The 22,082-nt window shown below is 30.0% G+C and overlaps 4 protein-coding genes across 4 annotated transcripts; 1 reads left to right on the top strand and 3 right to left on the bottom strand.

Moving 5' to 3' along the window:
* Window positions 1-212: 212 nt before the first annotated feature.
* Window positions 213-1,021, bottom strand: LOC135951471 (aquaporin AQPAe.a-like). Its single transcript, XM_065501124.1, has one exon. The coding sequence runs from the start codon at window positions 1,019-1,021 to the stop codon at window positions 221-223; it is 801 nt and encodes a 266-aa protein (XP_065357196.1). The 3' UTR covers window positions 213-220.
* Window positions 1,022-2,605: 1,584 nt separating this feature from the next.
* On the top strand, window positions 2,606-8,601 carry Fs(2)Ket (Importin subunit beta Fs(2)Ket). The gene is made up of 7 exons (XM_065499480.1): window positions 2,606-3,118; window positions 3,198-3,296; window positions 4,271-4,512; window positions 4,575-5,603; window positions 5,670-6,596; window positions 6,668-7,231; window positions 8,395-8,601. The coding sequence occupies exons 2-6, from the start codon at window positions 3,239-3,241 to the stop codon at window positions 7,067-7,069; spliced, it is 2,658 nt and encodes an 885-aa protein (XP_065355552.1). The 5' UTR covers window positions 2,606-3,118; window positions 3,198-3,238; the 3' UTR covers window positions 7,070-7,231; window positions 8,395-8,601.
* An 8,602-nt stretch (window positions 8,602-17,203) lies between these two features.
* Window positions 17,204-18,752, bottom strand: Amacr (Alpha-methylacyl-CoA racemase). The gene is made up of 2 exons (XM_065501341.1): window positions 18,525-18,752; window positions 17,204-18,437 (listed from the first exon to the last, which is right to left on the bottom strand). The coding sequence occupies exons 1-2, from the start codon at window positions 18,630-18,632 to the stop codon at window positions 17,391-17,393; spliced, it is 1,155 nt and encodes a 384-aa protein (XP_065357413.1). The 5' UTR covers window positions 18,633-18,752; the 3' UTR covers window positions 17,204-17,390.
* A 748-nt stretch (window positions 18,753-19,500) lies between these two features.
* Window positions 19,501-21,317, bottom strand: JMJD4 (jumonji domain containing 4). Its single transcript, XM_065501555.1, has 2 exons — window positions 20,646-21,317; window positions 19,501-20,524 (listed from the first exon to the last, which is right to left on the bottom strand). Exons 1-2 carry the CDS (start codon window positions 21,284-21,286, stop codon window positions 19,756-19,758), a joined length of 1,410 nt encoding a protein of 469 aa, XP_065357627.1. The 5' UTR covers window positions 21,287-21,317; the 3' UTR covers window positions 19,501-19,755.
* Window positions 21,318-22,082: the final 765 nt, after the last annotated feature.

Raw genomic sequence — 22,082 nt, 5'->3', positions numbered from 1 at the left:
ACCAAAGCCTATTTAAACTTAAAATTTTGTCAAATGAAGCTCCCTAGTACAACTCAATGTGCAAGTCTACTTTTAAAGAAATTGAATGCGGAAAGAATTTTGAAAAATATACAATTTATTTTTTAAGGTTTACAGTACAAAAAAATTTACAAATTTACACTGTTTAATATATGTATAACTAAACGAACATTTACATTTAATCAACAAATAACATTAAAACTTAAGCAAAATCACCAGATTTTTCGAATTTTTTCATTTCTCTCTCATAAGCGTGGATACGATATTTATCCGATGCCTCCGGAGCTTTTGGAGTTTCAGCTGGTTTTTCCAGTATTTGTGTATACACTAGAGCTGCAACGATACCACCCATAATGGGACCAGCCCAGTAAACCCAATGGGAATCCCAATTATTTGTGGCATAAGCTGTGCCAAATGTACGTGCTGGATTCATACTGGCACCCGTATAACGTATAGTACCCAAATGGCCCAATGTAACCGACATGCCTATAGCAAATGGTGCCGTATACCGCGAGTCCGGTTTATTTGCATCACATGCTCCGAAAACTGTTAGAACCAGAACAAGGCCCAAAAAGAATTCAATTCCAAAACCCTGTAACTCTGATATGTTTTCGGCCAGATTTGTGTGACCCAAGCCATTGTGATAGGCCTCATCGATAAATGCTTTCACAGCACTGGTAGCCACGGCAGCTCCTAGGCACTGGGCAGCAATGTAGAAAAAACTTCGAATGAGGCTTACACGTCCCGTTAGGAGCATAGCTATTGTAACAGCAGGATTCACATGTCCACCACTAAGATGACCCACTATTGTAATGGCCATAAAAACTCCCAAGCCAAAAGCTAAAGACTTAAATGTACCATCTTCAGGTTGAGAACAAGCACCACAGGCAAAGAAATTCAAGATCAAATTGCCAATAAACTCTCCAATTGTAGATTTCCATAAACGCTTTTCTTTGGAGTGTAACTCTTCCAATCCCAAACTATATGTTATGGTGGTGGACATATTTTGTAAGTTCTTTTAAGTGATAATAAAGCTAATTGAAAATCTGTGCAAAAATAATACACGTACACGTTTTCCAAAACAAAAAATAACTAACGGTAATTATTGGAAAGAAGAAAATTCGAAGAAAACACATTGTTACATAAAGTGTTGCCACATTTAAGTTGTATACAACAGGGCAACATGTACATTTTTAATACATGAAACGAAAGGTATAGTTGGCTACACTATTAAAGGTATTACCGTTAATCTAATTTTTACGTAAATTTGTGTTTGTATCTTGATTTATTTATATTAGAAGAAACAAACTTAACAAATTTGAGGAAATTTTATTAAACCCTTTATAAACCTTTAATTTGTAACCACAATTATGAAAATTAGACAGAGAAGTGTATTTTAGTATAATCCACTAAAATATGTACACTAACTAGTGGTATGAAGAGCTTATACTCATTAACCATTTCAATGTTTAAAGTGGATTAATTGATTTTAATTTTTTGGAATCCACTATTAAATGTGAATTCATAAATGATATACATAAAATAATAAATTCACGAAAATAATTTGTTATTGGAAAATATTCGCTTAAAATAGGCTTCAAGAAAATCAAAATATGACATAAACATTTAAAAAATATTAACTTATATTTTTGTGCAGAAACATCACATAAATAACTATGGATCGCTCAAATCCTAAAAATGACACCACATAGCTCCTAACAGATAGGACTCTTCAAATTGTATTAAACATTTTTTTTTAATTATAATTTTTTAATACCAAAATATGGAACAAATCAAGATCCGCGTAACAGTTTTTATTTTCATAATTTTTTTTCTGTTAATATTCACATTTTCTGTATTGCCGGCCTTCGGCCGGGTGAAGGGACTTTTAGTTCTGGGGTGTATCGAACACCGGCTTCGCTAAAATCACTTTTTCTGTATATCAAATTTTTCTGAAGTACTGTCATATAAAATCAAAAAGGAATTTTTGGTTCACAATATTAATAAACTGTACCATATTATATATCATATTAAAGGTATTGTGAAGCACTATTCAATGATACCCATAACGATCAGTTTGTTTTCCAAATATATGAGAAATATACTATTATATGTATTGACTTTAAATTCATATAACTCTTAAACTAAAAGAGAGCAGGGAAAAATATTAACGTTTTTGTGCTTCTAATTATGAGAGCTATCAACACCAAAGAAATTATAAAAATGCAAGCTGTTTCGCTGATCTTGATTTATACCCAAAATATTTATCATGTGTAGACATGGCATAATGGCTTTGTTAAAATTAAAATACATACACATTTTCAATTATAAAATATTTTTTTGTCGAAATTTTCAGTCAGACGGTTAGTATAAACCATAGAGAAACACAAATGTATTTATTTATGGTATAAACTTTATTTAATTCCTAAATAAAATATTTCGAAATCGGACATAGTTATTTGTAAAAGTTTTACTTTTAAATCATCTCCGTTTTCATTTGTGCCTATATAATATCAACCCTGTTGTGTAGACATTTAGCAACGCGGTCTGGCATTACAGCATGTGAAAACGAAAACCGCAAAAAAGTCGTTATTCTACCGAAGTTTCTTAAAATAGTCATTCGTTTTTTTCGCAAACTTCCATGTGGAAGCAAATTCGCAACCGGCCAACGCTCAGCTTGTAGAAAATTTAATAAAAACGTTAAAAATTCATTTATATCAATTTAAATCAAACAAATTATATATTTATTAATATTATTTGTGCTCTCTTCAACACGACAACAGCAAAAATCAATTGGAAATTGCACAAATTTATGTAAAATCTAACAATAAAAGTGACACTGTGAAATATTAAATAAAAAACGAGACTACAGCGAACAATAGAAAAGAAATATAGAAAAAATACAACAACAACATAAAGAAAAAGTAAAGAGGCAGGCAGTGGCGTAAAGAAAAAGGCACGAAAGTAGAAGTAAAAAATCAATCATTGACGGACAAACGAATCATTCGCAGTAATCAACGCAAACACCAGGTTTTAAATTTGTGTGTGTGCAAAAATTAACTAATATTAACAGAATAAAAAAAAAAATAATTTAATAAAGGTAATGCAATCATTAATTTATTATTAACGAACTATATTAATATGTACAACATTGGGTTTTTTCTTTATATAATATACAGATCAAATAAACGTTTTCACATCCGTAAATTGCGAAACTATAATGAATTCACAAATAACCCTACAGTTAATACAGATCTTGGAAAAGACTGTCTCGCCTGGTAAGTTTAACTTGAACAATTTAAGTATTATTTGTTTGTATGTATATATTTTTAAGTGCAGTGTTAATGTCTTAATTTTCTAAAAATTGTTTTAGATACATGTGTCATAAATTTCATTTGGCGCTTGTATACTACAATTTTATTTCTAATTGTATGAGTGAATTTGTTTGTGTAAAATTTTTCTTTGGTCGTTGTTTCCTTTTTTTTGTACACAAAAAGTAGATAAAAAGCATTATAAAGGCAAGCGCGTTATTCAGCATTTTGCTGTGTCAAATACCTCTGCCGCCAAATTTTGGCTGCAACTTCGCTGCTGGCGCAAAAATGCTTCCAACACAACGCCTCATAAATTTTCATTGAGATTTGAGCCAGATTTTAAACCGAGCCCTATAAGTGTTTGTGAATCTTATGGGAAATATACATTGAGTTGGTTGGATCAAGGCGTATTCATTATAAGGTGGTGTCGATAGCACAGCTGGTTATTTTTTCTCTTGTTCAGGGGCTAGAACTGTCAAATTCACCAGTGTTTGTTGTTGCGAATAATACAACAAACGTAAAAGCAACAAAAATAACAGGCATACTTTGACAGTTGCTGCCAACATAAACAAAGAGGGGTAGTTTTAGGTTCATGTGTTGATAAAAAGTGCTTGAAATTTTAAATTAACTGAAAATTTAATTTCAACACATGATGATGTGTATGGTATGTAATAAAAAAGCACAGAATAATGTGGAAAATTTCCTTAATTGGTGTTGCAATAAATATCTATGAATCTATGACCAACATTTATGTTAAAAGAATTAGGAAGACCAATGCAACTCTAAGATGAAAACATAAATAGAAATTCCCTACATCGATATATGACCTATTTTCTTTAATCTATATCTGGATATAATGCCATAGAATATAGGACCGACATTGGCTCAAATTGGGAAAAATATGTTTTAGTAAATTTATTTCATGTTTTCATAAATTTCAGATAAAAATGAACTATTGTCGGCGAAAAACTTTTTGGAACATGCCGCCGAAAATAATTTGCCCGAGTTTCTAAAGGCACTCTCAGATATTCTGGTCACCGTTAACAATAGCCCCGTGGCTCGTATGGCAGCTGGTCTGCAATTAAAAAATCATTTGACCAGTAAAGATGAGACCATCAATTTGCAATATCAACAAAGATGGCATCAATTTCCCGAAGACACAAAGGAGTACATTAAGAAAAATGTAAGTAAATTATCTAAATTATAACAATATTATTAATAACAATATGCCTGTCTGTGTAATAGATTCTCGGCGCTTTGGGTACTGAAAATACTCGACCCTCCTGTGCTGCTCAGTGTGTTGCCTATGTGGCCATCACAGAATTACCCATCAATCGTTGGGGTATCTTAATACAAACCCTTGTCAACAAAGTGGTTACTGAGGGATCCAGCGAAATGGATCGTGAGGCTGCCTTGGAAGCAATCGGTTATATATGCCAGGAAATACGTTATGGCGTGTTGGAAAATCAATCGAATCAAATTTTAACCGCTATCGTCCATGGTATGCGCAAACAGGAACCCAGTAATCATGTACGTTTGGCAGCTACTACAGCATTATTGAATTCGTTGGAATTCACCAAAGCCAATTTCGAGAAGGATGTAGAACGTAATTATATCATGGAAGTGGTGTGCGAAGCTACCCAATCGCCGGACACTCAAGTTTGTGTCGCCGCCTTACAATGTTTGGTTAAAATAATGACACTTTATTATCAATATATGGAGCCGTATATGGCTCAGGCTCTCTTCCCCATTACGTTGGAAGCCATGAAATCCGAAAATGATTCGATTGCATTGCAAGGTGTTGAATTCTGGTCGAACGTAAGCGATGAAGAAATCGATTTGGCCATTGAGAATCAAGAGGCCAATGATGCTGGCCGTGCTCCCACACGCGTTTCTAAACACTATGCTCGTGGTGCTCTGCCATTTTTGGTGCCTGTATTGGTAGAAAAACTTACTAAACAAGACGAAAATGACGAGGACGACATCTGGAGTCCCTCGAAGGCATCATCAGTTTGTTTAATGTTATTGGCCACCTGTTGTGAAGATGAAATCGTGCCTCATGTATTCCCCTTCATCAAGGACAATATTGTGTCGCCAAATTGGCGTTTCCGTGATGCCGCCGTTATGGCGTTCGGCTCAATTCTAAGTGGTATTGAAAATAATACTCTCAAATCGTTGGTGGAACAAGCCATGCCAACTCTTATACGTTTGATGTACGATCAGAGCGTTATTGTTCGTGACACCACCGCTTGGACATTTGGACGTATTTGCGATGTGAGTAATACAAAAAAAAAGGAAAATTATGATATTTTATAACATGTTTAATTAACATTTCTCTAGATAATTCCGGAAGCTGCAATTAACAAAACTTATTTGCAACCCCTGTTGGAGTGCTTTATACAAAGTCTTAAGGCAGAGCCCCGTGTGGCGGCTAATGTTTGCTGGGCTTTTATCGGTTTGTCAGATGCTGCTTATGAATCAGCTGAAGCCACTGATGGTGAAACTCCTGACACTTATTGTCTTTCACCATACTTTGAATACATCATTACACAATTGCTGGAGACAACCGATCGTCAAGATGCCAATCAAGGCAATTTACGTGCCGCTGCTTACGAAGCTCTCATGGATATGATTAAAAACTCACCCTTAGATTGTTATTTGATTGTACAGCGAACAACTATTGTTATTTTGGAACGTCTTAATCAAGTCTTGCAAATGGAATCACACATTGCCAGTCACAATGATCGTCATCAATTCAATGATTTGCAATCTCTTTTGTGTGCCACCTTGCAAAGTGTATTGCGCAAGGTGCGCGAAGATGATGCTCCTCAGATTTCGGATGCTATTATGAATGCTTTGCTTACCATGTTCAATTCGTGTTCGGGCAAATCGGGCGGCGTGCAAGAGGATGCATTTTTGGCCGTCTCTACTTTGGTTGAGTTGTTGGGTTTGAAATTCGTCAAATATATGGATGCTTTTAAGCCATTCCTGTATATGGGCTTGAAGAATCATCAAGAATACCAGGTGTGTTGTGCTGCTGTTGGCCTCACAGGCGATATTTCACGTGCTCTAAAACAACTTATCATACCATATTGTGATGAGATCATGACTCTGTTATTGGCCAATTTGTCGGAGCCCACATTACATCGAAGTGTTAAGCCAGCTATTTTGTCAGCCTTTGGTGATTTGGCTCTCAGTATTGGAGGAGAGTTTGTAAAATATTTAAATGTAGTTTTGGAATTGCTAAGAGCTGCTTCACAGTTGGAGGTAAGTTTTTTATTTTTTTCTATAAAGTGAGAAATATAAAATAAATTGTTTAAATTTTTCTTGTCTTACAGGTTGATCCCAATAGTTATGATATGGTTGAATATCTCAACGAATTGCGCGAAAGCGTTTTAGAAGCCTATACTGGCATTATACAGGGTCTCAAGGGTGTGGAACAAACCCCCAATCAAGATGTTTATCATTTGGAACCTCATCTTGGTCACATCATTATGTTCATTAAACGTATCGCCGTTGAGGGTGATAATTCCGATTCTATGGTGGCCAGTGCTGCTGGTTTCATTGGCGATTTATGTACAGCCTTTGGTCCACGTCTCTTAACATTCGTCGATGATGTTACCATTACACAATTCCTCTCTGAAGGCAAACGTTCAAAAGCCACCCGCACAAAATCTCTCTGCAACTGGGCTACTAAGGAAATTAAAAAATTGCGTGATCATCAAACAATAGCTCAGTAAATCGTTTCTTCATTTTGAATTCTATATAGGGGAGCTTTGAATTTCTAACAACTTTTTTTAAAATTGTGTCTCAACTATAAAATGATATATCGGGAGGAGTTTTTAATTTCATAAAATATTATTTATTTTTTTTTTTAAAAAATTATGTTTCAACTATAAGTGGTAAGTTTGAAAATATTTTTATTTTATTTTTATGTATACATATTTGAGAATTATTAAGTGCTTGTAATTCAGATTGTTATAGATAGAGAATTATATTTAACTTTGCCGGTCATTTAGTGTTTATGTTAGAATTAAAATTAAATTTAAAGTTTATTAATAATGAATTTGTAATAATAGGCCACCAGGGGCAAACTTTACAAAATTTGGGTGAAATTTTTTTTAAAAATTGTTTTTGAATTTTCTTGCAAAATTTTGAATTTCGAATTTTCAAACTAGTAAAATTGAAATAAAAAATTGTATTAATTATTTAATAAGAACATTCTAAAAAGCAGTTTAGAGCCAAAATTAGAATTTCGAAATATGTTAGAAAATATATTTTTTTTTTTTTTTAATTTTAGGTCATAATTTTGATTTTCGAACTTTCAAATCTCATTGAATTGAAAAAAAGTTCAAAATTGCAATAAAGACTTCCTAAATATTATTTTGGACCTTAAATGAAATCTTTACCTTGAAAAACCTTGATTTTTTTTTAACTTTACTACAAAATTTTGAATTTCAAAATCTTTTTAAATTAATGCAAAAATTTTCAAATTTTATAATTATTTTCTATTAAAATTTAACTTGAAAAACTTTGATTTTAAAATTTTACTACAAAATTTTGAATTTCAAAATCTCTAAATAAAAGCAAAAATTTCAAAATTTTATAATTATTTTCTATTCAAATTTACTTTCATATACATATTTTGAAATTCAAAATTTTACTACAAAATTTTGAATTTCAAAATATCTTTAAATAAATGCAAACATTTTATAATTATTTTGGAACAAAAATTCGAATTTCGAAATTAAGTTCGAAAATTTTTGAGAAGGTTAGAGAAGGTTTATATTCCAAACTGTTGAAAATTTCTATAAATTTTCAACTTTAAAATGTTTAATAACTTTAAAAGATGATTTTTTTCATTTCGAAACCTTAAAGAAATACAAGCCATTGAATCAGAATCATTAGGTGGTCACATTAGGGCCTCTGCTTTAATGCATTTGAATGGGATGATAAAAATGGGATAAATTATAAATAGTTTCTTTGTCTTATATTTTAAAATATATATTAGAAAACTTAATTTTCACCAATTTAATTTCAATATTTGTTTTTATTTCTGTTTCAGGTTCCAACTGTAAATTGCATCAATATTTGTTTTATTTAAGGTAAAAAAAAACTCCAGCTTGTACCAAAATTTGTTAAAAAAAAGGTGCATTAATGTTTTTTTTCTTCTTGTAAATTTATGTATAAAAAATATGATTTAAAATTATTTCAAAAAAAAAAATAGAAATCTTTAAATGTAAAAAGCACCTTTTCACTTCCTAATTTAAAACAGTTTTTTTTTTTGTTAATTTCTAATATTTTGTTTTTTCTTTAGTTTCATTCTATTGACATATTTTTTTATGCTATTAGTGTTAATTTATAAAGGTATTTTTCTTCATAATTCAGTTATAACTTTCATTTAACAATACATATTTATTAATTTTCTACAAAAAAAAAAAACAAAAAACCCAACCACAATTTTTAAATTCTTTTCATGTTGAATATAATACATACTTTTCTTTTCTGTGTTATGGATTTATAAAAAAACGAAAGTTATAATGATTATTTCATTGTTATAGCCCACCCACCATTATTAACAAATACAAATAATAATTTATACATACATAACACCCCTCCAAAATAATACATCATTAATTAATTAATTATTAATTTACTTTTAAAATAAATTAATAATTTGTTTTTCATTATATTATTTGACATACAATCTATTTTATTTTTGTCTCCATTTCAAAAAAAAATCAATACCCCCTACATTTCTTAATTAAGAAACAATTAAAAAAATATTGAATTCTAAATTTCATATTTTAGTAAAATTTAAAAATCATTTCATTTCATATAAGACAACTGGTTAAATTGAAATCATTTAGCATCTATCTTAATGAAATGTATTAACCAGTTGTTAGTTTACATTAAAAAAAGAACAAAATTTTCATTTCACTTTGTGTGTGTGAATGTTTATTAAAATTAAATAATTATTGCATTGCAAAAATCCTGTATGTCTGCGAGTGTGGGTGTGTTTCTGTGTTTGAATGGTGTTGTGCATCCTAATAGATTTAAGTGTGCGGTGTGTGTGCTATATAATAGTGTGTTTTGTGTGAATGATTTCGAGTGTTTCTTGCTGGTATGAATGTAATTTTTTGCAAATTTAAAAAAAAAAACCTTTCCGAATGCCTTATATCGGTACAGTTTGTTTTTTTTATTAACAATAAGTGGTCAAGAATTTCGTTAGCGGTTATAAATCTGCTATTATAAATGAATGTTCAGTAGCTCATTTAGAAGTTAAAAAGCGAACCAATTCAGAAGCATTTCTGTTCAACATTCTTCACTCATTAAACACAAATATTGATAATTACTTTATACAAAACAACAGCTCGTTTTGGAGCGACCAGATTGAAACTCTTTCAAAGATTGCCAACTCAGTGACAGTTGTATCAATAAGAAGTTTTTTCTCTAGGGAGGAACTTTGTGCAACTGTAGAACTGTTGCAACAATGGACTGATTTTTGACAAGACAAGAACAAACTTCCAGTTGTGTTTGTACTAATGCTGATAATTGTCCAGTCATACCATGATCCTCAAACAAGCTTTGAATCATAAATTCAAGTGTTTTAAAACTACCTACTCTTGTACAATTTTATACAAAACGACAATTGAATCGTTCAAATATTGTTAACTCAGCGACCGGTAGCCTTTGCTCTAAGGAAGAATAGTGGACAACAGTGGAACTTTTGCAACAGTAAACACACAAGAACAATCAAAATTCTTCTACGTTTTGTACTAAAGGCCTGCAAATGTTAAGTCATGCCGCGTTCTTCAAATATGCAAGCTAAGCTATTCTGATGGATAACCATTAAAACCCTGATAAGATATAACACAAAAAACTTGTGCAGCTTACATATCAAAAATATAAGTTAAAAATGGCAACATTTTAGCCCAGCAATAATAATATTAAGGGCAACATATTGAACTTTTCTTGATTTTAAAAGGTGAAAAGAATATTTTATACCTTCACAGTGTCTCTGAAAGTCATAATTCATACGAAAAGGAACAATTCATTTACAAATCATAAACAAAAGTTGAAAAAGGCAACATTTGCGCACTCCATTATTAATATTGAGGGCAAAGATAAAAGTTTTTATTAACTTTTTTAAATGTCTGCTTTGCCTAATTCGCCCTGAAAGGCATAATATTTTAATTTATATTACTTTTGATCTCATCCGAAGTTCACTCTTCAAGAGTGTAGTAACTAATAAGCAACAGTTTGCGAGATCACAACAAAATATATGAAACTAAGTCACATTTGAGAGCAATCAAAACATCATGGTGAAGAATGGTCCGCACATGGGGTTGCTTTTCATTTATCTTTAAAGACAATCGGAAATGCTCATGTAACATTTCGAATTGAGCCTTCAACGTTGCCCTAATGGCATGTTGGCACAATGAATTGTTTTTTAAAAAATGTCGATCATTAGCTTTAAAGTGATTCGTTCGAAAATAAAAACTGTATGTTTTTACATACATAGACCCAGGGTTGAGCGGTATTAAATTGTCAATTCGCTGCTTAAAAGCTCTATATAAAAATCTCCACCAATATTGACCACCTGCCAACGAAAATAAAATAAACTGTACCCCTAAATTGGTAAAATAAAAATCATAAATAAATTTATTTAAGTTAAAACAAAAACTTCCTTGAATATAAAAAAAAAAATATATAAAAAACAAAATCGTGTGTCTTGTCCAAATTAAGTCTTATTGTCCGCCGCCTTAAATACTACTATTATTTTTTTGTGTGTGTTCGATATATTAATAATGATTTTTATATGATTTCTATTGATTTCTGATTGAAGACTTATTATGCGCGCGTGCGTGCTTGTGTGATATTAATTGTAAGTTTAAATAAATAATAAAAACCTTAGACCATAAGTTTAGTATAGTTAAAACTAAAAAAAACAAGTAAAACTAGCTCAAAATAAAATAAAAAACATCAATAAAGGATTTTAAACGGATTTGAAATTCGCCAACAGAATTATACTCTAGTGAAACTGAAATTAACAAACAAACAAAAAAATATAAATAAAATAAAACAATTTAAACACGACTTAACGAAACGAAACAAACAACAAACTAAACAAGAAATTAAAATAAAACTAAACAAAACAAAATGACTTAAATGACGACTTAATGCCTCGTACAAATTTAGAATTTAGATAATTATAAATGAAAACAAACAAACAAACGTTAAACATTAAACACGGAATTTATACAATTTTTTACACTTTAAGGGACAAAACAAAATGTTTATTAATTATTATTATACATCATACAAAAAAACACTATTGAATATAATAAAAACAAAAAAAAAGCAAATGAAATGAAAGTAATAATGCAATTTACAACTAATTTTTATGTTGTTATAATTATATTAAGTAAACATTATTAAGCCTACAAATATTTAAAAACAAAATATACATTACATAGACGTTAATTGTAACAAATTGAGATAACAACAACTAGAACAACCAATATGGCTTACTAGAAAAGTACAACATTTTTAACAATACCAATACTAATAATGAATTCAAATTTTTCTTTAAATTCTGAACATTTCCTGTATTCATACAATTCTGCAAGTGATCAAATTAAGTACTTGAATGAATGTTCTACTTTTCTTGTTAATGCCAAAGATGACGCTTATACAACTACTTCAACCAACAGCAAATAAGAAAAATAGTTTAACTATGTATTTAAATGTGTTTTTCTTTTGTTTTTAAGTTATTTTCTTATTACCTCAGAAATTGCTAGAAATAACAAATTATAACGCCGCCAATCATACAATTTTTATGTAGTAGTTTCTCAACAATAACAATAAACGGAAATAGGAAAAATTAAAAAAAAAACAAAATCAGTAAGCAATCTTAAATATAACAATCAATTTCAAAATAAACTAAAATGCAATACATTCTTATTATTTGTTCATTTTTAATACAATACAAACAGTGTTTAAGGATTTCAAAATTTTCGATCTCAAAAAAAAAAATTCAAAAAAGATTTACTGCGTTATATTCCTTTTTAAAAAATTAAGGTCCACAAATTCAAATTTTCATTTCAGATTTCAGGGCAAATAACAAAAAATGCAAAAATTGTAATAAAATTTTGATAAAAAAAATTAACGTATTTTCCGAGTTACTTGTAAGGGCATTTGCACAAAATTAAACATTTTTGCTAGGAAGCAAAAGCAGATAATGTTCGAAATGCCAAATAGAGGGCAACAAATTATAAATATTTACCCTTTTGGAGTAATATTTTCCTAAAAGAAAATGTTAACCATTCACAGTGTTTTTAGAAATATCACAGGAATTAAGTTAAAGGGAAAATACAAAAATGAAATATTTTTTTTTTTAAATTTTTCAAAATGCAAAACTAGTGGGACAAAATTATTTGAATTTTAATTGTTTTGTTTTTGAAATTGTCAAATTCAAAAAAAAAATAATAATTAAATATTCACAAGAAAATTTTAAGAACTAGTTCTAGTGCGATTGTAATCATAACCTTTTAAAATTCTATAATGTCTTGGAACTAGTGATGTCGCACTATTGTGATTCTAAAGTCATTCTAGAGATTTCAAGAAACCAGTTCATATTCTATAATGCTTTGCAACTAGTGATGTCCTCCACTAATTCTAGGAACTAATTCCAAAATCTGCAATTTCATAAAAAAATCACTGATGAACTGTAATTTCCATATTTTTCATTTGCGACCCCATATATATTCTGGATTGTTATTAGATAGTGCATTATGTCCGTCTGTCTGTTGAAATCAACTTTCCGAAGCCTCCCAATAATTTAGATCGGGAAAATCGACCAACAATATTGGCTATTGGCTAATATCTCAGCCAATATTAGCATAAACACACGACAACCTCAATTATTTACCTTTTTTCAACAAATTTTTTTGTTTTCGTCAAAAAAAATTCCCCAGAGACATTACTAATGTGTTGAGTTTTATAAGTTAACACAAAAAGTTTCCCTTTTTTGCCGTTTTTTTAATTTTGTCCCTCTAGTTTTCAACTTCGAAATTGTTAAAAATTTCTTTGTCTCATTTCGAAGTTATTTCGTAAATAATTTTCGACCATCAAAAATAAACTTCCTGATTTTTTCTTCTGAACTAAAAAACTGTACAAATCCTTAAACACTTATTCATAAAGAAAAACCAATAACAACTTTTTACACTTACGTACAAACTCACGCGACTTTTAACGAACAAAAACACTACTTTAACACTATGAAAAGAAATAAAGTAATTACAAAAACTAAACAAATGTAATGAAATTTTTATAAAATTGAAAATAAAAAAAATACAACCGTTTAAGATCTTTTACCTACTGTAATAATATAAAAAAAAAATAACTAAATTGTTTAAGTATTGAGTGCATCATAAAACTTTTGAAAGGAAAACTCTTATGATTTTCAGAAACATAAAAAATTAATAATAATAATCGGGAGTTTCCAAATTATGCCCAAAATTTTAAATGAAACAAAATGAATCAAACAAATGTTTCATACAAAAAAAATCAAGAAATTTATTTGTAAGAGTTTTTCCCTTTAAAGTTGTAACAAATAGAAAATTCATGAATGTTTTTATGCCGTAGTATGAAGAATGATAATGATGATGATGATGGTTTGTTGTGAAATGTTGATGATGATAATAATGATGATGTTAATGAGTGTGAAAAAAAACTGTGTGCATGTCTTTTTGAAATTTCTATTTACAGTTTAGATAAGCAACTACTTAATAAATATAATACTAAAATTACATACATAAAAACGTCGAAAGAGAAATAATTCAAGCTGCTAATGGAAAACTTTTATCTATGTACACGTAAAGCAGTATTCCAGTGTGAATGTAAGTTTATTGCAAATTTGTTATAAACAAATAATTTAAAATTTTTTATTTATTTTGTAACTGTGAATTTCATTTGATTTGAATTATTATCAAAGACTTATCTTGTATCGTAACGTATCGTAATCGAGTTGAAACATTGATTGATTTTCGATTAACTTAAAGTTCTTTTATCGAAAGAACTGCCGGTTCCTCTATGTCCAATGATACTTTAGTCGAATAAGTCGGAGGGAAATTTTTCGGTTTCAGTAACGGTTGCCAATATTAAACGGTATTCAGTCGGTGGTCAGCCAAGCAAAAACTTTTTTTGAAAATCTCAAATTTTTTAAGTTACAAAATAAATAAAAATGTTAAGCTTATTTTCAAAATAACTATACACACTATTTACACTAAATACTTATTAAATATTATACTTTTACATTTTGCAGGTGTCTGAAAGAATGTTGTATTCATTTTTCATTAATGTGAGTGTTGTGACGGATGATTTTGAAGAATTTGAAAGTCATAAATAAAAACTATACTTTCTTGAAATTGAATGAATGAAGGCTGTATGATGAGATGATGATGGTGATTGGTTTCATTCATATATACCCTAAAAAAATAAAACTTAAAACATAAATGATGTACCTATACACTTATTGAAACCCAAATGTGTGAGAGATTGTGCAAAATATTATTACATAGTGTTTCCCCCCTTTACAATTAAGTATAAATGATGATATGATGATGCTTCTTAAAAATCATAAGTGCGGGTGCTGATCATTCCATGTGTGTAGTATTATAAAACAAAAACAAAACTTAAAAGTATGAATATTTTATGAATCTTATAAAACTATAAATGATAATAATAATAATGAATGATTTTGTGAATCTTCTTTAGTAGTAAATAGTACGAATCTATAGTATATATGTATGTGTATGCGTTATGTATGTGTGCGTATGTGTATGTATGTGTGTTAACATGACAGCAGACATTTACAAACAAATACAATAAATACGAAAGACTTAAATAATTACAAACAAATTTAAAAACAAACAACAACCTAACGGACCAATGATTAAATGGTTAAAAACTTGACACTAAAACAAACGACTGAATATAAAATTACAAAACAACAATAGCAACGAATTAACTAACTATGTACTCAAATAAATTAGACGACAAACCTAATAAAACCAACATTTTTTTTAAGAAAATAAATTGTTTCCAACTTTCAGTTTGCATTTGACAACGTCTTCAACAACAATTACAGACTTCAAATTTCTCAATTTATATTTCAAATCTTTAATGAACTAATTTGACTATTGTTAAAGTTTAATTTGTATGTTTCCCCCCAAATATCTATCTATCTTCGTACTAACTTTTGACTGTTTATTAATAGATAGAATATTAAAATCAAAGTTCGAATGTATTCGCTTGTATTTTGTTTTCTTTGTAGCTGCTTTCAACTCATTTACATAGTTTTGTGTGACTCTGTGTGTGTTCTGAGTTGTGATTGTTCTATATCATAATTAATTTTAAATCTAATATAAAAGACAGTGTTTTAATATTAAAAAAAAACTTATTCTTACTACATCCCTTAACCATTAAATTCTTTGACTTTCTAAATCTAACTCTCTCTCTCCCACATATCTTTCTCCTGTAGTAGTTGTATAAAAATTAGTAGAATTATTCAAATTTTTCTTATGTAAATGTAAATGTATATTTAAATTAAAATCTCAAAACTCATCTTGATTTCAGTACTTTTTTAATAATAATTTAATTTTCAAAAAAATAAAAACTAATATTAATGAAAAAAAAAAATTATTACATTTAAGATAAAAAAAATTATTGTAATTTGTATGACTGATAGTTTGTACGTTTAAAATTTATGCGTGTGAAAATAAAGATTCTTATTGTTTTCTTTCGACGAAAAAAATTTAAAATTTGTTTTATTTAAAATAAAAATACAGTGAAAAATCTTTGAAATGAGGGTCATTTTGCATATGATTTTTCTTGGTACAGGGTTATGACAAAAGGATAACAAAGTATTCGAGCTGCTTGTTCGATATTTGTTATACCCTTCACTGTGAGTGGTAATTTTTACGATATACATACAAATTCGAACGAATTTCTTTTCGAAACGAGTTACATACAGGCCTGTCACAGAATTCCATTCCGATCGAAAGTGGAATTTATTCCGTTTTTTGCTTCTTCAGAAAAAGTAAAACGAAAATTTCTTTCGGAATGAAACCACTCCGTTTCCAATGTGGAATCGATATTTGTTTTTTTTTTAACATTTTTAATCAATCTCTGTACCAAAAACTTCACTTCATTATCAGCCTAATTATGAATAAAAAATTCCCCGGGAGTTTGTTCCCTGGGAGTTTTTTCCCATTGAATTTGAATAGGAAAAATGAGAAAAGGGAAAAAACTCCCGGGGAGTTTTTATTCATAATTGGGCTGTATATCAGATAGACTCAATAAAAAAGATACTGAAAAAGTAGAATTTAAACGAAGAGTTTTATTTTTTTTGACGAGAAAAATAAAACTCCTCCAATGACTTTTATTTTATGACGGAAAAAACTAAACACCTCAAATGAGTTTTTTTTTGACGGGAAAGTTTTTTATCACCACAAATGCTGAAAGAGCACTATTGGTTTATAACAGTATAGATCTCCTTTGACTCTAACATAGAGAATTTTTGATTTCAAATTATCTGGATAACCCTTATTTTCGGTTAAGCAATTTGAATTAATATGGATTAGATTTGAATTAACAAAAATTTACCCATTCAAAGGTTAAACGAATTTTATTATACTTAATTCATCAAAATAATTAATTAATTTTCATTAAAATAAAAACATTTAAATGAAACTAAAGAATTTCTATTGTAGAAAATGATTCTGTGGAATAAACTGCTGAATTTTTTTATCCTGAATTAAGATTTAAGTGAATAAAGCTTAAATTGGATTAATTCGAAACTCAGCATGTGATTTTTAAATATATACATTTATTTATATGTAAATTATAAACAAAGATTATAATCTAAATTACTACCTTGTTATAAAGATTATTTCCCATACAATTGCAACAATACATACATATTTATTATATCTTATCACAAAATAAAAAAGCTAAATCTAAAAAAAATCCATTTTTCTTAAATAATAAATTTATTTACAATTTCGCTGATGGCTGTGGCAAAATCAACACTCGATCATTTACCAATTCTTCTAATTCAACCGGACTAAGTTTTAAATCTCCTAAAACATTGGCCGCTTCCTCTATGGCTTCCGGTGAGTTACTTGAACGAGTGCTTAATTTACCCGGACTACGACTTAGACGTGGTGCCGGTTTTGGAGCTATAAGATTATCATCTAACTTTACAAAAGATTCACGCATCTTGTTATGATCATGTTGCATAACGTCACGCCAATCTAAAATAGGATACACACAAGCATCTATATCTTCAAACATGGCAGTCCATTCCGATTGAGTTTTTTGCAGAAAAGCCGCTGTAATGTCAGCCTTTGCTGCCTCCTTCTCCTGGTCTTGGCTGACAAACTGTGAAAGTTTAGGTAGACCCAAGTGTTTTTTAAAAAGCTCGAAGAATTGAGGTTCTAAAGCACCCACCGACATATATTTGCCATCTTTAGTTTCATAGGTATCATAGTAAAAAGCGCCACCATCCAGCCAATTAGTGCCACGTTCTTTACCCTCCCATACTGCCGGTATATTCCGCGACAAATACAACCAACTTGCTACATAGGCTGCACCATCAACCATGGCGGAGTCAACAATTTGACCACGTCCAGAACGATGACGTTCCAGCAAAGCTAAACAAATACCAAAGGCACACATTAAACTGCCACCAGCAAAGTCGGCAAGAATGTTAATGGGTGGTAAAGGTTTTTCACCTTTACGACCCAACATAGACAGTACTCCCGAGATGGCAGCATAATTAATATCATGGCCAGCACGAGGTGCCAAACGTCCAGTTTGTCCAAAACCTGTTAAGCGGGCATATATCAGACCAGGATTATCTTTGCATAAAATTTCTGGTCCCAAGTTCATTTTTTCCATAACGCCCGGTCGAAATGGTTCTATAAGAACATCTTGGGTTTTACACAATTTCCTAGCCAAGTTTTGACCTTGTGGCTTTTTAAGATTAATAGCTAAAACACGTTTGCCATGGTTCATGCAATTAAATTGATTGTCGGGAACCTGTTTAACAAAAAAAAGGAAATTAAATACATAATTAATAATCACAATATTTTAGGTTGTTTTTAATTTTATTCTGGTGTCACTTACCCTATCAATAACTGTGACCTTTGCTCCGAAGTCTGCTAAAATTTTTCCACAAAATGGTGCTGGTGCCAAACCAGCAAATTCCAATACTTTTATCCCCTTCAAAGGCATGTTTCTTGAATTATTATTTCGTACTTACTAATTAATATTCCGTATGGTCTTCTATTTAGTAGAATACATTGGTTTTCAGTTTCTTTAAACTATGATAAGTTATATTTTATTATAAAGCTCATAGTCTTTTGTTTTTGATAATTTATTCACTCTCTTAATGTTGAATTTAGTACGTGTATTTATTATTTTTGTTTGTTTTTAATCTCTGGTAAATTTAACGAACAGCGTAGCAAAACAAAAACAAAGTGCAAAAAAGTAAATAAACAATATTTTACAAAAGAAACATAAACTAAAGAGTGTTGCCAATCACAAACATAACCGTTAAAAATTAATAAATTAAATAAATTTTACACAAGTAATTAAAAAGAAAAATAAATAGTGTGCGGCGTGAATATGAATTAATATACTTGTGTTAATGGGAAGTAAAATGTCAGGTCTGTCACAGAATTTTTACAAATGTGGAAATAATCGTAAGCTCCAATTCGTAACGTTTTGCGACTGGTAATCGAACACTGGCAGCTTAATGATCCAACATGCTAACTAATTAAGCTACAGCACCCTTCTAAATGTTTTGAAGTGACCTGATCAATTGCCAGATCTCATTCCCAAAGAAAAACCATGGGAAATTGCAAATTATAGGCGATTATAGGAGATTGGTAGAATATTTCAAAGAAGACGATTGAATCTTTAATTGGTTCAATGAATCGTCGCTGTGAAGCAGCAATCAAAAATACTTAGTCATTAAGAGGGCCAACAAATTGTTGTAAAACTAAAATCTAAGCTTCCATATAAAGCCGTGTCACTGTAACTCTAATTTATCGAGTTTCTAATACATACACTTAATTCTCCCCCAAATTTTTTAAAAACATTTTATTGGTATAAAAATATTTGCATTTTTATTGATTTTAAATTATTTACTTACTTAATTTTAAACTATAGAAATGTACCCATTACTAAAAATTACATTTTTAATTAATAAATAATTTATAATTTTATAAAAAACTACATATAATGTAAAACATATATTTTTACAAAATATTTAGTAATGGGTAGCAAAGTCACAATAAAAGTTAATAAATAAAAATAGTCTTATGAAAACTACTTAATATCAAGCATTCCCTGACTATGATGATATATTTTTTTCATTCAGACTTAATGATAATGCCGATGATACTAATTCCCTTAAATGTATACATTTACGATATAAAACTGTACGATCGTCACAAATTGTTGAATCCTGCAACATTAATTCAATTACTTGCGAAATTCGCTCTAAATCATGATGTACGTGATAATCATTGGGTGTAAAATTATCAAAAAATATTAGATGGGAAGACGTTGCCGTATCGAATGAACACATTGTTTGTGGTGATGATGTTGATGACAATGAGGACATGGTTATGGCAGTATTGTTATTAAATTTGCTTAAACGTCTTTTTGCTATACATTCCAATAGTTGTAAAAAGTCGAGGTAGTTCAGACCAAAACTGGCACGCAACATCATTTGACAGTGTTCCATAAAATTGTCCATTTGCCGGCAATCATCGATTTCTTTGACAACTTTCTCCATTTGATGGTTGAGATTGTTCCAAATACGTTGTAGATTACAGGCATTGAACCAATTATGATTTACTGATATGGTATCGGTTACATTCCATACTTGGTGATACCATCCACTGGGCACAAATAAAGATTCGTTTTCTTTTTGCATTAACGTAAAATATTTAACATATTTATGTTCTAGCATATCCTCGTTAATGACAAACGGTAAGTTGCCCAGAGAATCGGAGAGTTTTAGTTCTTCTCCGGGAGGTAGGAGTAACCATTTCTTAATGCCCATTATATTTGTAGACCAGCTAAATGAGCCAAAAACATCGGAGTGAAAAGGCGTCCTAGAAAATAAACAAAAGTGGATATTTCAAAATCTAAGGGAATTTATTTATATCCTCTACGAAGCATAACATAAATGTATGCCACATTATTGAACAGCTCCTTAATGTTTTCATTCCTTACCATGTATCTTTTGGTCCCATATAAACAAAACGATAATCATCACTTTCTGTCGCCATCAAATGTTCATTTAACCAATCGGAGGCAAAATATTTAGGAACTTTATAAAAATCATAGTCAGCATTTTGAGCCTTCAAATGCCAATCCTTGAGGTAGAGTAATTCTCCGGTGGTTTTAGTCTTATTATCAATATTACTTAATTCCGTCGATGTTTTTTCATCAGCCAACAAGTCTCCTTGCCTTTCTTGCCAGTACTGGAGAAAATCATAAAATGACATTTCACACTTGGCATGGCTATCAAAGTATTCTCGATTGCAATTTGCCACGGGTACTTGACAATTGCCAATTTTTTCCCTGAGGTAGTCATAGTTAATTGTATTGGCAGCTGCTGTAGGTGGTACAAATTGATTATCGATGTTATTTGTTAGTGTTAACTCTTGTGTAATGTCTTTAATCCAATTACGACGGCATTCCCATTGTGTTGAAACATCCGTTAGTATAACTGGATAATTTCTTTCCATATATTGCCAATAGAAATCATTGTAAGATAAGTCATTTATATTAAAGCGTTTAATATCATAATTATTTGCAGTGCAAGTAGTAGGTGGCTTTAACTCGAGCACTTCCAAATCTCTACTGGCCATAACACAAACCCACCCACACTCAGTCACATCTACAAGTTAATGTTTCTTTCCACCGAAATATTTGTTCCCTGATTTCAATCTCATTAGTTTGTCAAATATGTAAATTACATAAATAAATTAATGCAAAATTAACAAAAAAATAAACAAATTGAACACAATCTAAGCAAAAAATTTTGTATAAACAAAGGAAATTTTATTGCTCTCACTGAATGTACTCTTTGTGTTTGGCTTTTGTTGTTTTTGTTTTTCAAACAGCTGTTGTATTTTTCATGAACAGGGTGAGTCAAAATAAATATTTTGTATAGGGCAGATATCTATATTAACGTTAAATGTACTTTTTGCTGTAGATTTAATAATAACGTATTTTTTAAATAGGAAGTAGTTCAGAGTCAGTAATTCTCAATAAAATACATTCTTAAATTCGAATACATTTAGAGCTTAGAAATTATATTTAAAACTGTTTTCAACTGTGATCTAAGAATTTTAATATTATTCGATTATCCGGCAACATCAATTATCCGTGAAAGAAAAAGAAACAAATTTTGGATCGATTTCAACTTTTTGCATCGATTAACCGTAATTAGCTCAATTATCCGGGATTATAAGCTAAATTATTTGCGATTATTTTTGAACAACAAACACAATGTGAATAAAACGAAAAAGAGGAATTCCCCATTTGAAACTGAAAATATTTAAAGACAGCTGACGAACCAAAAGTTCTGGATTAATAGTGAATGAAAAGCCTAAAATATTCCATTCAAAATTAAACAAAAAAGCGACATGGAATTCACAAACT

This window comes from Calliphora vicina, chromosome 2 (genome assembly GCF_958450345.1).
Source record: "Calliphora vicina chromosome 2, idCalVici1.1, whole genome shotgun sequence".
NCBI lineage: Eukaryota > Metazoa > Arthropoda > Insecta > Diptera > Calliphoridae > Calliphora > Calliphora vicina.
The sequence above is the reverse complement of the archived record's forward strand: the minus strand, read 5'-3'. Positions and strand labels throughout refer to the sequence as shown.

What these genes read in the sequence shown, in the direction of transcription:
- Amacr (XM_065501341.1), bottom strand. Translation starts at nt 18,632, where the DNA reads ATGCCTTTGAAGGGGATAAAAGTATTGGAATTTGCTGGTTTGGCACCA. An exon ending in AGGTCACAGTTATTGATAGG is followed by an intron (nt 18,438 to 18,524) that starts GTAAGTGACACC and finishes TTTGTTAAACAG; the next exon opens with GTTCCCGACAATCAATTTAA.
- LOC135951471 (XM_065501124.1), bottom strand. Translation starts at nt 1,021, where the DNA reads ATGTCCACCACCATAACATATAGTTTGGGATTGGAAGAGTTACACTCC.
- JMJD4 (XM_065501555.1), bottom strand. Translation starts at nt 21,286, where the DNA reads ATGGCCAGTAGAGATTTGGAAGTGCTCGAGTTAAAGCCACCTACTACT. An exon ending in ATGGGACCAAAAGATACATG is followed by an intron (nt 20,525 to 20,645) that starts GTAAGGAATGAA and finishes TTTATTTTCTAG; the next exon opens with GACGCCTTTTCACTCCGATG.